This window comes from Bactrocera oleae, chromosome 5, assembly GCF_042242935.1.
Source record: "Bactrocera oleae isolate idBacOlea1 chromosome 5, idBacOlea1, whole genome shotgun sequence".
Classification (NCBI taxonomy): Eukaryota; Metazoa; Arthropoda; class Insecta; order Diptera; family Tephritidae; genus Bactrocera; species Bactrocera oleae.
Window position 1 is genome coordinate 37,727,384 of NC_091539.1, and position 16,937 is coordinate 37,744,320.

Below are 16,937 nucleotides of genomic sequence, written 5' to 3' on the forward strand. Positions count from 1 at the left end.
TTAAACCGAAACTGATTTGAAAAGCACATAACTCGAAATTTAAACTTAAAGCTACTTTAAGTTACTATTGTTGATAGTTGAAGGTATCTTTATTCAAACTTAAAGACAAATTAAATATGGATCTTCGCAGCTGGGTAAACAATTGTATTTATATATTATATATTGCTACCTTATTAGAAATTTTACGTACGAAAATGTTTCACAAATAAAACTAAAGAACCGACACATGAGCAGCTTGATACAAAATTTAAAATCGATATAATAAAAACTGAGGGCCCAGTTCGCGTATATATAGATAGACAGACGGACGAATAGCTCGTCATGATGATAATTTACTTAATAGGGTCTTTTGACGTTTACTTTTGGGTGTTACAAACATGTTTGTGCCAAACTTAATGTACTCTGTTCAGGGTATAATTATTTAAAAAAATTATCCTATTACATATGATATTTGTAAGACTAAGGAAAAAATTGTAGGTTAGCGAAACTAACAAATGAACTCTCTCCATCGAAAATCGACACTAAGGATGTAAAGCAAAGACTAATATTTATTGTAAAATTATTAAAACCTTTATAAAATAATTTAATATATACAAAGTCGCGCCCGAAAGTACTCGGAGCAAATTTTCAGAGTATTTTCACTCGACATACAAACAAAGAGCAAAGCAGCAACGAATTTCTGAAACAGTGAGCCCCTGTTACTCCTGCTTGAAACACAGCATCTCCCAGTAAAATAAAAAAAAAAAACACTTTCTACAACACACTGAAAAGATCCGACATGTTTCTCAGCATTTATCATTCCATATCCATATCCATATCATGTTTCTCAGCATCAGCATATCCATATCCTTGTCATATAGAATATATCCTGACAGATGAAATGATGTCAAACAATCATCTACAGCAGATGTTAAAGTGGAGAGGTTTCGTGAAACGCGAGCACAATAAAACGCCAAATATTGTGGCTGGGAAAAATTCTATAAACACTTTATTGGTCTCAAAATACCTAAGTATTCGAGTGGCACAAAGCATTCAGTGTATCTGTGATCTCAACATATCATATGGATCGACTCAAAACATTTTGGTTAATGTTTTGGGTATGAAGCGTGCCAAAGCTTGACTCGTATCAACAGACCTGGACCTTTTGGCGTCTCGTAGTGGTTTCAAAAGAGATGATTAGCAACGTTGCTGAGAACCTCACATTAATCAAACCCATCATTACTGGTGACGATACGTGGTTTTATGGGTATGACGTGATTTTACACGGTCAAATGGTCAATAAAGAATACTACTTAGCCGTTCTGTAGCATCCACGTAAAGCAATTCGTCGTAAACGCCTGGATTTTTTACCACGATAGTGTGCCGCCACACTCAAGCATGATTGCGACTTTTTTCTGTTTTCGAAACTCAAAGACCCGCTTCGGGGGTCGCGGCATGAGTTCATTAAAGCCATTTAAAGAGTCAATCGCTGAAGGCTCTGAAGGCCATCCCAGCCAAAGCTTATAACAGGAATATGGAAAATTTTATTAAGCGTTGGCATGCTAGTTCTGGCTCAAAAGCAGCATATTTTGAAAGCCATTTGCTATCCATTTTGACACACCTAATCGTCACAACTCTTTTATTGGATCTCCTAGAATATTACGTGATGACAACACCTATTTTTACGGTAAACTACGGTAAACAAGTTCAGAATAACCATTTGATGAGTGTTTTTCGAGTTCTGCGCCAGGCGAAGACATCGTTCCAGTTAATATCCCTAAAAAGCTGTTGAAGGTGAAAACAATACACAAAATGTTTTTGGAAGACCAGAATTTGAACATTGGACGATCACGGTCACCAGAGTGCACATAGGATGTAAACTGAATTCGAAGCGCCAGCTCGCAAAGTTATGGCGTCTATATATTTTGGAAATGTATATGATATACAAGTATATGTATGTATATACTTTTCTTCAACAAGCTTGAAAAGGCAAATACTATCAACAGCAAAGTGTATCATTATTGGAACGCCAGAAGGAGGGAATCGTAGAAAAACTGCCCTATTTGAAAATAATGGATTTCAGGCAATAAGTCACAAATCAATAAAAGACGCGATATACTTTCGCCGTAGCCTTATTTTCCAAATCTGGCCTCTCAGCGACTTTTCTTGTTCTCAAACCTCAATAATACTCACTGGAAAGGATTTTAGCAACAATGCGGAAATTTTGTTTTTTTGGTATTGCGGAATGTTGGTAAATTTTTTCACCCGGCATATCATTAGATTTCTTTCTTTCCACTCTCAAATTCTACATCGTTTATTTACGAGAGAAATCCAAATCGAATCCGAGATCAACTCAATGGTAGTATGCATCTCTACAACATACGACAATTATCACTATAATTATAATATTCTTCAAGAAAAGGTTCTTAAGTATTAACTTATCATCGTGATTCGCGTGAAAAGCCTTTCATATTATCATCGTGGTCCCGTAGAGCACTTAGCGGAATTTATCTGATACATACATTAGGGCCAGAAAGTTTCCGGCCCACAATTCCGGCCGTTTACGACGGATGTTTTCGCGCAAACGCCCGTTGGAACGAATTCATCATGAACCAAACCGCGAATATCGAAAAAAAACAATTTCCGGAAACTTTCTGGTATAGAGTAGAATGAACGATTTTGACCAAAAACTCGTTCAATACCAATTAGATCAACCACCGTAATCCCCGGATTTGGCCCCATGAGACTTTTTTTGTTTCCAAAACCCAAGTTACCACTACGTGGAACACGTTTCGACTCGATTGAGACCGTAAAAGAAAATTCGCAAAGGGAGTTGAAGGCTATCCCGGACAGCGCCTACAAGGCATGTTTCGATGGAATGGAAATCGAGGTGGGATCGCTTCAGAAGGAGCATATTTTAAAAGCGACAAATAAATATTGCTGAAGATTAAAACTGTTTCATTTTATTTACAATTTCCGGAAACTTTCTGGTCTTAATGTATGTATGCCTTTAATTTTTAAATATTATTCATTACGCACAAATGCGATTTCAAACAAAACCGACAACAACAATTATATTGAATACAACAAAAACATAACGGTAACAGCTTTCAGATCCAGCATCGCATTTCATTGCAAGCATAGTTGAGTTGATGCCTGAGTGTTGCAAGAATGTAGAGTTTCACCTGCAGCTGGGCTGCGTTCAACAACAGCAACAACAATACAACACATCTCGCCTTGCAAATGCACCGAAAGGATAAAAACTCAACGCGGCGCCGGGGTAGCCACCAGCATTCGTGCGACTGTTAAACAGCCGCTTGAATAGTTAAGCTGTGCAACAGTAGTACAAAGACAACAACAACAATAATGAAAAATGTAGCATGAATTTATATGCAACTTGATTAAATTGTTTGGATGCGAAACAGCGAACTTATGGCGGAGCGCGAGGGCTGATGGGGGAGTATGCAATAATCTATAGTGGAGATTGCTACGTAGAGCATTTCAAGCTGTCAAGCGACAGACAAACGAAATACTTAAGCGCTTAATCTAGCAACATGAGGCGCTACTGACTGGCAAGCGGCTAAAGCTACTGCAATCGACATACGCAGTGTTGTTGTAGAGCTACTGAAGGGCATATAAGACTTGCGCCATTACCCACTCATACATACACACACATATGTGTGCTACTGTGAGTAAATGGAGCTACAGTGTAAGAGCATATTCGGATTTCGATCGTCTGCCGGCGTACGCGAATAAGGCATTCGCGAGATGCGTGGTTGCCATATTGCTTAGAATTAGTTTGAAGCGAGTCGTTATATAATGTAATATTTTTGAATTAATATCTTGACCCAAAAAACAAACCGAACACAATTAATCATTGGAGGTGTAACATGTTGCGTTATCTAGCGGGCTGCGGTCTTTGATTGAAAGTAGCAAAAAAAGTTACCATAGCTATATATCTGTATTTAAGGATTATTCTCTGTATTTTCCATAAAAACATAAGTTCTGTTGACAGTGCTATACCTAGAGTGAATGTCCAATAAGCCTGATATATTGTCGTTTAGATATCAATAACATATGTTATGTTGTTGTTATATAGACCCTGTTTAGCTCTCTCTTTGTCAGCGACTTCTGAATTAAATGTCCAATATATCGCTATTCAAACTGAGAAACTATAACCTATGTTCCGTTACTCGCCGAAAAACTGTTGCATGATTTTTTTTTTCTTGATTAAATATTGTATCTTTTCAAATACACCTTTAACCAATACGTTTAAATTTAGAAGTAATGTGTTTAAGTCTTGATAGTGTTTAGAGAACCTTCGTCGATATAGTTAAACACATATTGCAGGTGTTAAAAATTGTTATTAAATGGAAAGCTTATATTTTAAGGGGAGGTAGGGTTAGATGGTTTAAAAATCAATTTTATATTTTATAAATGGTTAGTAAAACTATTGAAAAATATGTTCCCAAATGTTTAATAAAATTTTCGAATCGTGCTTTTGTTATAAGCTACTTAAGTATGATGAATAACTGTTGTGCAAGTCTCGAAAGAGAGATTTATCCAAAACGATGTTTTTTTTTTTAATTTCGGGCAGTTACTATCTTCATAGCGCTCTTTATAAACTTTATATTCGAGTATTATCACAATTTCAAATAAGTCCCAATATAGAAGGAAGATATAAAGTAAACGAGCACTCTTCGTTTGATTAATACCATGTACGAAAAATGCTGAATATGATTGTGACCTGCATTATGTGGTCGCTAATATCTTTGGTTTTTAAATAAACTTTTCTTAAGTATTATTAATTTTTATACAAAATATATATACTAACTTTTGTTATAAAAAAATGCATGAAAATCATTGAAAGAACGTTGTCCGACCCATATTTCCAATGTAGCAAATATTGATGATATTGAAATATGTATAAAAACTTAAATGCTGGTCTAGGATTTCCAAACAGTCGATTTTTTTGGCTTTTAGTACACTTTAAGGCCCTAAACTTACAAAATTGGAAAATTGATTTTCCTTATTCTATCCAATTTAGTGTCGAAGTGGTCGGATCAGTCAGCTTCAAGACATCAAACGTTTTTCCAACATTTGCTAGAAAATGCATTTTCAAATCGGCCATTTTTCCAAAATTAATATGAAGCTGAAAACGTACGAACTTTACTAGAATCATCGTTACTATCGAAAAGTTGATTTCGATTCGTATTTTATTACAATCAAGCACATATTTAACGAATTCTCAAAAAGAACATTCGATTCCTTTTCTGGATTAAATTGTCAAAGTAAGGCGTATTTAGAGTTCTACACTGACCTAACTCCTTAAGTCTGAAAACTAACATAAAACACTGTAAATAGCAAACTTTATTTCTTTATTATAATTCATTTTATTTCATACTATTTTAAGGTAAGACAAACATTTGCTATAATGTTATATGACCAAGTTCTAGCAAAAATAAAAAGCCCTAGGAAAACAAGAAAATTCTTCTGCAAAAGATAATAAAGAGCGGCTGGATGAAATAATTAAAGTGATACCAGCTGTTGGGCAATCAAGAGACAGCCAATAAAAGAAAAGGTTATTACGGTTCAACTGTGTTTTAACATAAAAACGTTATAATATATAGGAAATAAATATAACGATTGGCAACACTGCACAAAGCTGTCAACTGCCTGAATGGTCGCTAACAATTTGCAATGAAAATAGAAATTAAGAAGTAAGCAGCTAAATACAAAAATGTGCATGTGTGCGCATAAATAAACAAATACTGGGCGAACTAAATGCCATTACTTGTAGATTTTCTCGCGCGAATTAAAAATGCAGACAGATGTGCGCACTAGTCAACTACTCTATATGTAAGTATATACACTAGGGTGGGTAAAAAAAACATAATTTCTTTTTCGCTTGATACCCTAAAAAATAGGTTCTTAGACACGTTCAAGGTAATAAGAGACCATTTTGTAGAGCAGTAAATTTTCTACAAAACTATAGTGTCCGATTTATGAAAAATTCCTTAAAATAATCAAACTTCAAGCGTTAATATCTTGCAAACTGCCAGATTTACGAAAAAAAAATTTACGAGACTCTTGTGTAGAGCAATAAATTTCAAACAAAATCTATGAAACGAGATAATTTTTCAAGTAGTTCGAAGCGATATTCGAATTTTTCTATCTGATAATTAAAAAAAAAATAGAAAACTGTAAGACGAAGGACCTTCCCGTTACAATTAAGAGCTCATAATTGGAAGTACGTACTTTCTTAGAGGTCTCTTAGAACTTATTTTTCAGAATACCAAGCGAAAAAGAACTCTTTTTTTTATCCACGCTAATATCCATTTTTATATGGTATATATATATATATATACCAGAGAATCGGTTATATACAAATTTACATATATAGTAATAGTTGGCGTAAGTATTTTATCGTCAACATATAATACTTAAGTGGATATGCGCTTGAATAATGTATTCAAAAATTCATGTTTTGTGTGTATGTATACATATATATATATATAATATATACACTATATGAATATTACTGTGCAATAAAACAAACAAGTCTAAAGAAACAAGTGTGACAAATACTCGAGTTCCTCAAGGCATTGTTGTCTTTACTTGTGCAATGATGCATTGCGAGACCGTCAAGTTTCAAGGATAACACTGAGCTCAAGGGTATAATTAGTCGGAAGTAACAATAAGCACAATTATTCAAATACATTTATGAAAAACTAAAATGTATGTATTCAATATTAAAACTTTATATTTGTAATATTTATGTGTATTCTCAAGACAGTGGGGAATCAATGAACATTTGATTTTATATTCAATTATAAGTATATTTCTTGATATTCACCCACTAAACTTATTTAATATTTATGATTAGATATGAAACAAGTAAGGAAGTTCTAAATTCGGGTGTTACCGAACATTTTATACTCTCGCAAAGTGATATACTCGTTTGAGATTTCTTTATATATTTTAATAATCACACATAGATCATCGACCAAAGTTGCTAAATTTTATATATATAATATTACAAGCTATATAGAAAACGTCAACTAGAGAATCGGAATTCATTATATGAAGGTGTGAGGTTTAGACTAAGGTATATAATAATTTCATTCTAATTCAGCGTTAAACTACATAATTTTTAAGAAAACTTATCCACTTAGTTTCATTAAAATATCACACTTTGATCAACCGGAATGGTTTAAAGTCAGGTGAAAAGACGGAAATCATATATTGACATTGCTCAGCTATACTCGAGAACATACTTTGAAGCAATTTTATATATAAATAATACTTACTGACCGACATATTCGCCATAAAACTTGTTAGGATAACAAAAATCATATCAATAATATATGAGAGTTGGGCATAGTATTGACTCAAATTTAACAATTTGCCAATACTACATACCACTAATATGCCAGAACCTAATAAAATACTTCTAGGTTTCATTCAGAACCACACATAACATCACCAATCATATGGAGTAAAGTCAGCCGGATGCTCGAAAATCCTGATATTAGTTATTTATCATATTTTTGCCCAATTTTATCCATTTTAGGCAAACAGACTCTTATTAGTAAAACGCGCTTTCTTGTTTTTATTGAAATAACTCATATACACCCGGAATTTCAAAAATCTTTATATTATGTATATGGGGGCTAACGGGAGTATTGACCCGATTCAACCCATTTTCAACACACAGACAAACTAGTATCAGGAAATAATCCTCTCTAAATTTAATCTCACACATTGACCGATGTTTTCATTACAAAGTCACTATTCGTGAAAAGTTGTATCCCGTTATATATATTTCTTCTTGATGTGTATATCAGAAAAAGAAGGATTCATATGGAATTTAAAATTTTTAAAATATTTTATATACCAAATTTGGTTGAAATTGATCGACCCCGATATACACATGTGAATTCACCTAAAGGTGAGCGGTGCCACGCTTATTGTTCAATTTTCCCATTATATGGTACCGTTATATAATTTGCTTTGAGTGAATTTGGTTATTATAGATTTAGTGCCTTAGGAGATATGCACAAACCTATTAAAAGGTGGGACCACGCCCTCTTTTAAAAGTTTTAAAATTGCAGTTTCTAAGCCATTAGGGAGTTATGGCTATTTATTGATTTTCGATTAAAAGTGTTTTGTGGCTGTAGCAGTGGTCCGATTACGCCCCTCTACAATACCAACTGTCTTACTGCTCTTAAATCACTCTAATCTCTGAAAATCTTGATCTAAGTAAACCCTTACCAATATAATTAAGCAATAAAGGGGACTTAAGGGAGGAAGAGTCATATAAGACAACCTACAACTTGTATAATGGCATCAGCATACTCATATCATAGCATAACGGCTACTCTAACCTATATAATCTAAATTTATAGTAACTCACAAAATTCTTAAATAATATATATATATAATAATAAAGGTTCTAATTCCCCGATCTACTAAAAAACGTACTCATGCCATTCTCTCGTACTGGAAAACTATGAGCTTTGAAATAAGGACAATATCAGGCTTCAAAGTCGTAAATTAAAACTAAGAAAAAAACAATAACTTGTCACTTAAATAATATTTATGACTAAATTTTTTATATTTTCGGCTTTTATTCAAATTGATCCTTTATATTCTGCCCGACGCCCATTTTGTTTATGAAGGTATATAAGGTAAATGAGAACTTGGCGATCTTGAAAGAAACAGGAACTGAAATAATTTCTCTCTTACAAAATTGTGAGAGTGCTTTATACACTCTCATCCCACGACTTACCGACAAATTAGTGCCCAAATTAATTTTAAAAAACTTAACAGCTACGAAAGAGATTTCCTCCTGAGCGTGATGTAGAAAATAGATCAACACATGACGCGAACGTTTATCCAAAGCTAACCAATTGCAATGGAAGATCGCATTGGGCAACTTTTCGCAGTCCAACTCGAGCATCGAGGCCTGATAGCAAGTGACTGAGGTTTGCAACAACACATAAAGGTAATAAACAATCGAAATTACCCGATGACTCGCGTCAGCAAATATGAAAATATTGAGCATGCTGACACAGAGTATACCGCCAACTATTATGAACTGTATAAAGATGGTGAGCGAGAGCACAGAGCCAACAATCCTAGAGATTCTGTTAGTCGAGAGAGAAAACACAGATTTATGAATGAACAATATTTAGCACTTAAAGCTAATTATTACTGCAATAATTCCTGATGCGTCCGCACGCAATCAATTAATTCCTGATAATTGTCTTCGTCGGTAAGATTCGGATTCTCTCCCAACCTGCTCACACGCTCTGTAAGCAGAGTAATATGTGTACGTACAGCTTTGATATAAACAACCGGATATAGATCGCTCATGCATTGAATGGTCAGCAAAAAGTATATATAAATCACCTCGATGAGAAAATGAAGCCAGAAGTGTATGGTCGGCTGTTGAATCCAGTCAACAAGTGGGAGCCATATGTTTAGCGGTTGAGTGTGCGTAAAAAGCGATGGTAGCCAAGAAATGGTGGCATAAGTGAAATATGAAACGATAAAAGTTACAAATAAGCGTGCCGATTGTATAACGTTTTCTCTTATTGCTAAACGTTCTTCCGGACTCTGATAGCGGGCATCCAAAATTTTGAAAATCGGGTCGACACTACGTAGACGATGTAAGTAACAAGCCGCAACGACCGCCTTCATCGGTAGACCCGTCACATTGATTGCCGCTTGTAGAGTAGTTAATATAACGGTCATAGATGAATTTCGCATAATTAGCATGACGCCGACATTAAAAGCCACCGGGCTCATGAGCAGCCAAGTCCAGCCGAACGCCATGGGCCATAATCGACAGAATCCGAAGGGTTTCAATGGTTTTATACCCATTAGTGACCAACACCAAAATATAAGCTGAAACGATTCCTTTGTCTCAAAATTTTCATTACCACGTCCATAATATAAATCCAAGATTGTACGCATGTTTCTCGAAAGTTTTGCTCTGGATGTACCACATAAAAATAATAAAAGAAACGTTAACAGATATTCCGAAAACATATACTTGTTTATAAAAAAGAATAAGATAAAACAAAAACTAGGGACAAAAACCATCCTTCACATCATAAAATCATAATTAATCTGAATTTTGTTATTGAAGCATCGTTTTGTGGAAACTGGATTGAAAGGCTGCCTTTTGTAGTCATGATTCTAGCTTAAACTGTGGGGTTGACGCAGTCTTAAGCCCGGCCGTCCCGGGCTTAGAAATTAAAAATAAATGATGAATTAAATAAAATTATATTACTCTCTCACCTATTATATGTCGCGATTTTCAGTGAATTATAATATGGAACAAATCGGTGACTAAACAAGTAAGGAAGGGCTAAGTTCGGATGTAAACGACATTTTATACTCTCGCAAAGTCAAATGGTATACTCGTTTGAGATTTCTTTGTGGATTGACTGATATTTTCAATAGAAGGTCAACTATAGGCACTGGGGTCCACATATTTAGTACTTAGGGGTTTGAACAGTTTTGGTTCGATTTAGACAATTTTTGGCCGCAAGGTGGCATACTTTAATTGCATTATTCACGCAAAGTTTTACCCCGATATAATCATTGTTACCTGATTTGCATAGTGGAAAGTGAAAGAATCAGATGGAATTGAAAATGGTGTTACATGGGAAGTAAGCGTGGTTGTAGTCCGATTCCGCACTATGACATAGAAACATGAAAAGAACGTTATGCACCGAATATGGTTGAAATCGCTTGAGCACATCTCAAGATATGGCTTTTCACCTAAAAGGCTGTGCCACGTCCACTGTCTAATTTTGAACGCGGTTCCTATAAAGTCATCTCATACCATCCCAGAGATAAAATTTAATGTCTCTGGCGTGTTTAGTGCTTGATTTATCGCGCTTTTAGTAGTTTTTAACAGTACCGTTATATGGGGAGTGGGCGGAGTTGCCTCCCGATTTCAACTATTTTCACACCGTCAATAGAAGTGCTAAAAACATTTGCTTCTGGTGAATTTTGTTATTATAGCATTAGCGGTTTAGGAGATATGCACATTAAACCTATTAGAGGCGGGACCACGCCCACTTTTTAAAAAAAAGTTTTAACTGCAGATGCCCTCCCTAATGTGATCCTGTGTACCAAATAACAGTCTTGTATCTTATTGCGGAGCTTAGTTATGGCAAGTTATTTGTTTTTGATTAATGGCGTTTTGTGGGCGTGGCAGTGGTCCGATTACGCCCATCTGCAATACCAACCGTCTCACGGTACCAAGAAACATGTCTACCAAGTTTCATAAAGATATCTCAAGTTTTACTCAAGTTAGAGCTTGCACGGACGGACGGACGGACAGACAGTCACCCGAATTTCAACTCGTCTCTTCATCCTGATCATTTGTATATACATAACCCTATATCTAACTCGATTAGTTTTAGGTGATACAAACAACCGTTAGGTGAACAAAACTATTATACTCTGTAGCAACAGGTTGCGAGAGTATAAAAACACCGTCCCGAATGTCGCCGGGACAAATATGGTCACCTAGGGCTATCAAGAAAAAACCCCCTCAAGAGTGACAAGTTGCAGCAAAGAGGCCTTGAAATATAATCGTGCGTTTCACGGAGATCTTTTTTAAGTTTTACATGTAAGTTAAACCAGTAGTAAGCCCTTCGTCTAATATATTTCAAATAACTGCGAAAAGCTCATAACTGATTTGTTTTTATAACTATTAAAGCAACCCACGATTTAGGTTTTGGGCATCTGAAAGTCGAATATCCGTTATCAGTATATAACAAGAATATTTCCTTAAATATTGTGTTGTAGCAGGTCTCAAAGAGACTTTCAATTGTTAGATCGACAGGGTTTTTGATCTGAAGCTGCAGCATTTACTAGTTGTCCCTCAACATCTTCCAGATAGCAGATCCCTTGAGGCAGAATCTTCTCACCTTCTTTCAGTTACAATAATATAATTTTTGCCCAATTACAACTGAGCCATTTGATTGATACTCAACTAATTATTGGATTTAAAAATCACAGTATCATCACGGAACATCCAAAAACTTTCGTCTGAGAATTTATTTCAGGTTATCAGCACACGCTCTATTTTCAAGTCCTCACATATATAGTATCGCTTAACGATGATCATGCTGACGCTATGCATGCTATATATCAACCTCACTAGATTTTACTTCAATATATTTTAAGATAAGATAGTCTTCTGCTAACATAGTACTGAATCGCCTTCTGTGTGGCGATGAAATCTAATTTTGTAAACCCTTTGCTATATAGGTTTTTCTTACTGTATTACTGTGAGCAAATAAGAAAAAACTTGGAATCACAATATTCAAAAATTGTTCTAAAATAAAGCCTGCCTCAACGAAAAGCACTATAATCCATAATTGCGTATACTTTCCACTTACTAAACAATTGATAACTTCCAAAGTTGCTAAATTGGTATGCTGCTTGCACTTGAAGACACTCCTTACTTTGTGCAAAGACGTCGGTAACAAAAGCAAACCTTTAAAAATACTGTCTAACCAAAAGGAAGTACAGTTATTTATATTGCTCACAATTAGTTAACTCAAAAGAAATTTTGTGTAATTGTAAATACTTTAGGAAAGAATAAAAAATCATGCTAATTTACTTATTGAACTCTTATTCCGGTAACAATGAATTTTTAATTAAGGTTATACAACCTCGCATGTCAGCCACAAACTAAACTATTTCAACTAAGCAAAATGCAACTAAATTATTTAAATATTACTTAGTTATTAGTATAACTTAGTGAGAACTTTTTGAAAAGAAATAAATTAAAAATGCATGTTCGGCTACTTTAGTGTTCGCGCTTTAGGGGCGTATGTGGGTTTACACAGTTTCCGCCCTTATTAGAGCTAAAAGCAAACAAGCGTTTGGGAAAAGCATACACATTCCGATTCGTTTACAGGTTTCAAAGTGAGCTACCCTGTAGATTATATTATATGTGATAGCGTAGGTTCTACCTTTTAGAACTGTTAGCTAAGATATTGATCCAGGGATCCTAAACTTTCAGTATTGGTATTTAGAAATGCCGAAGTCTGAACTTTTTTAAAATTTTCAAAGATTATATCTCTCAATGAAACCTGGGAGAGATTTATTTGCTTATCAAAATCCTTAAATGTTGGAGGTTTCTTTTTTCCTGTTTTCAGTAAAATTAAGCGAACCGTACAGTGGAATGATTCTACAATATATAAATAATTTTTTAAGTTTGAACTATCAAGATCCAAAACTTTCCCAACTATATCAATGATGGGTGCTGTAAACGCCTCAGCGAATTCAATATTGTCCACAGTAACGGACTGTCATTTCATCTCTGCGGTATTTGGCACTAATTTGAAACGCCATATATTGCCAAGTCTCTCTTACTCTTCTTAATATGCAAAGAGCAGACAAATCTCAATATCTGCTGCTTTGCCGATCAGTTGGATATTCTTGCAGAACAATACTACTGAGGGGAGGGTAGCGAATCTCTTAACTGTCTGATTTGGCTAAAACTTTTTCAATGAGCAGTTTACCTTGTAGGGCTATCGTACAATAGATTATTTATTCCGCAATATTTCTCTTCACAAAACGTCCTAACCATCCGATACCTCTATGGAACTGTATGTTACAAATATTTCATGCAAAGCTTTAGTAGCTTTTTTGCTCTTAAAAATGTAAATCTAAGAATTATACTTTCAATTTAGATTATCTGAGGTCTTTAATGTGGAAACAGTACTTTATTTATTTTATAAGAATGTGTATTCAAAGCGTTTCTTCAATTTCTCGCCAAAACCCCTTTTCATTTATAAATGTGTATAATATTAAGGAGAATTTGGCAATCTGCAATGAAAGAAGAACATGCTCGAAAAAGCATTACACCAAAAATGTGAACCCAGCTGTTATATTACGAACCGATACTTTGGTAGCCAAATTGATTTTAAATAGTTTAATTCAGTAAACGAGATTTCCTTCTGTGCGCGATGCATGAAATAGATGATGAGCTTGTGAGAGCGTTTATCTAAAACCAGTCAAATGCAATGAAAGATAGCGTTCAGCAACTTAGCGCTGTCCGCCCCGAGCGTTGTTATTTGATAACAGCTAGGTACAGTTTGCATCAAAACACACAGGTATCTAGATTGCAATCTGATAACCTTGTGAGTCGTATCGGCAAATATGAATTGTTAAGCATACAAATTCATAGAATAATGGCGGCGATTGCGAGTTGCGGAAAAATGGTCATTGAGAAAATCGAACCGACGATATGCGCCACTCTTATAAATAAAATAATGTTATATATACATACAACTCTTACGTGGAACCACTCACTGCAATATCTGCTTTTGCGATGCCGTACAACTGACTAATTCCCGAAAATTCTGCTCGTCGTTTAAGTTGAAATTTGTGCCCAAACGACTTACACGGTCCGGAACAGCGTAATGTGCGTACGAAAGGCACGTATATATGTATAACCGGAAAGGTATCACTAGCCACATTGGTTTGCAGTAAGAAATGTATAATAAACGTTTCGCAAATAAAGTGTCAACAGAATCGTATGGGCTGATACGGTATCCAATCGATAAAAGGAAGCCAAAATGTATCTTGATTGAGCGCAAATACCAAAACTAACCAATAATATAACCTATGCTTGCAAATTGGTCAGTATTACAGCCATCGATGAATCGTTCATGGCTTTTATTATACAAATACCCTTTGATATCGGACTAAGGGAAATAACAACGCAGCTAAAAGTGTTATCTAATAGGCGTGAGAACATTTTCGGTTGCAATAGCTTCCTGCCAGTAAACTCCCAACATTGAATTAACAACGTAAAATAATCGTTAGTTTTGATATCTGACTAAAGGGACCATCTTCTTTGAAACTCTTTATTTTCAACTACTCTGATCAAAGCTGAAACTGTCGCAGAGTACTATAATTATGAAAAAATGTAATTTAATATAGAGATAACATTCGCTCATTAACTCTTCAGAAAAGATTTCACCAAGCCGTTATTTATTTACTATTTCGAATAAGACTTAGCGAAGCATCGGCCAAAAATGTTTGTTGGGTAGTTCTTCCTCCACAAAGGTTGGGCTTTAATTTTACGAGTCAAACAGAAAACCCACCAGTTTAAAATCGTCTTCGAATGAGTGATGAATTTTAGACTAAACTGTAACAGAATAACACTCGATGCTGCGAGATTTCCATCCTTGACTTTGTCTCGTCCAGTCAATGAAGACGATCTTCTCGTTACCCCATTTTTACAACAGGCGAATCGATATAACCGGTAAAAATCTGAAATTATATCCGTTCAAGGATTGCCCGACTTCCTCAAAATTATTTGGGAAATAACAACATATTTTCTCACTGAAACAGTGATGCTTTAATGCCCTCTCCCAAGACAATATTAAATTCTAATTAGACTATCTAAAAATTTTACTTTTTAATTATACTTACTATTTGACAAACTCAACTGTCAAAAGTAAGGAGCTTATACTATCCACATTCTTCTAGATAATTGAAGCAGTTTTCAACCAGTAAGACTTAATCTAGATAATGGCTAGTTTTAAATTAAGTTGCAATATGAATAGAACCTGCAAGTGCAGACTATTTGAGGTTCAATCTTCTTTATATCAATATATTCGATTTAAATTTACAAAATTGCACCAACAATACATTTCTCTGGCATATTTACTTGAGTCAACTTCTGAGCAGCTTGTCTCTCAATTCCTTCTAACACTTCCTTTCATTTCATATTTCCTTATAAATGTTAGGGATCCAGGATATTTGGCGAATTTAAAAGAACGAAAGTGCGTCAAGCATTATCATAGGACTACCTATAAGCAGCTACCAGAGTACTTTAATTAAAATTGTATTTGGTGTTTGTAACTCAGGAAGTGCTAATATACAAGTATGTTAGTGGCATAAACTTTAATTAAAGTTATTTAGTTATTATTTAAATTGAAAAAAGTAAAATAATGCCGAATCAAACTATTTACGAAATTTCCCTGGAAGCTCTTTCTCAACTAGTAATGACTTTGAGTGACCACACAGATCTACAGAGTGAGACTTCCTCTGACTTCCTTCTGACCTTCTGACCACTCATCGATTTATCAAAATTTAAGTTAATATTTAGTTGTGTTACCACAATTTACCTATTTCCCAAAATGTAATCCCGCCTTTGAGATGAGGCTTAATCTAGCCTATAATTTATATTGACGTCATTAAAGATTTAGTGAATAACATTTTTAATATAAAATATTATATAAAATTTTGTGTTAAACTTCAAAAAACTAAATTCGCTGAATTCGTATTGATGAAATCAGTTTATGGTGATGATTGTCTGAGTCGTATTTAAGTTTATAAGTGATTTACGTGATTCAACAATGGCCGTGAAGATTTAAATAATGTATTTCGTCATGGTCGTTCAGAAGCTAGTAATATTAGGTCGAGTAAAAAGTTTGGTTTGTTTTTTGATTTTTCAAAAGATGATAACTTTGTGTACAATTGGCCGATTTAAGTCAAATATGCGCCGTTTTGTTCGTAAACTTGTTGCCAACGAGATGCCAACTTCAGTATACCCCTTTCGTAGAAGACTGCGTCTCTCCCGTCGGAGAGCCAATTTTCACAGGCCTCTCTTGAGGACAACTTCTCACCATTAAGCGCGTTCGCTATAGACAGGAAAATATGGTAATCACTTGGTGCCAGGTCCGGACTATAAGGTGGTTGCATTCGTTCCTCTGTTGATTAAAGATGGCCTCTTCTGGATGAGTGCTGCCTTCAAGCGATCCAGTTGTTGGCAGTAGAGGGTCGAATTGAGCGTTTTGCCATAGGGGAGCAGCTCGTAGTAGATGATTCCTTGCCAATCCCCCCAAACACACAGCAAAACCTTCTTGGCCGTCAATCCGGTCATGGCCACCGTCTGGGCCGCTTCC

At 35.1% G+C, this 16,937-nt stretch overlaps 1 protein-coding gene and 2 pseudogenes across 1 annotated transcript; all 3 read right to left on the reverse strand.

Moving 5' to 3' along the window:
- LOC138857517 (uncharacterized) overlaps nucleotides 1–8,941 on the reverse strand; it is a 31,393-nt pseudogene extending 22,452 nt beyond the window's left edge.
- A 251-nt stretch (nucleotides 8,942–9,192) lies between these two features.
- Nucleotides 9,193–9,962, reverse strand: LOC106623724 (odorant receptor 43b-like). The gene has a single exon (XM_036368689.2). It carries the CDS (start codon nucleotides 9,958–9,960, stop codon nucleotides 9,193–9,195), a length of 768 nt encoding a protein of 255 aa, XP_036224582.2. The 5' UTR covers nucleotides 9,961–9,962.
- A 3,805-nt stretch (nucleotides 9,963–13,767) lies between these two features.
- On the reverse strand, nucleotides 13,768–15,261 carry LOC118681380 (odorant receptor 7a-like; annotated as a pseudogene).
- Between the last annotated feature and the right edge of the window lie 1,676 nt (nucleotides 15,262–16,937).

What these genes read in the sequence shown, in the direction of transcription:
- LOC106623724 (XM_036368689.2), bottom strand. Translation starts at nt 9,960, where the DNA reads ATGCGTACAATCTTGGATTTATATTATGGACGTGGTAATGAAAATTTT.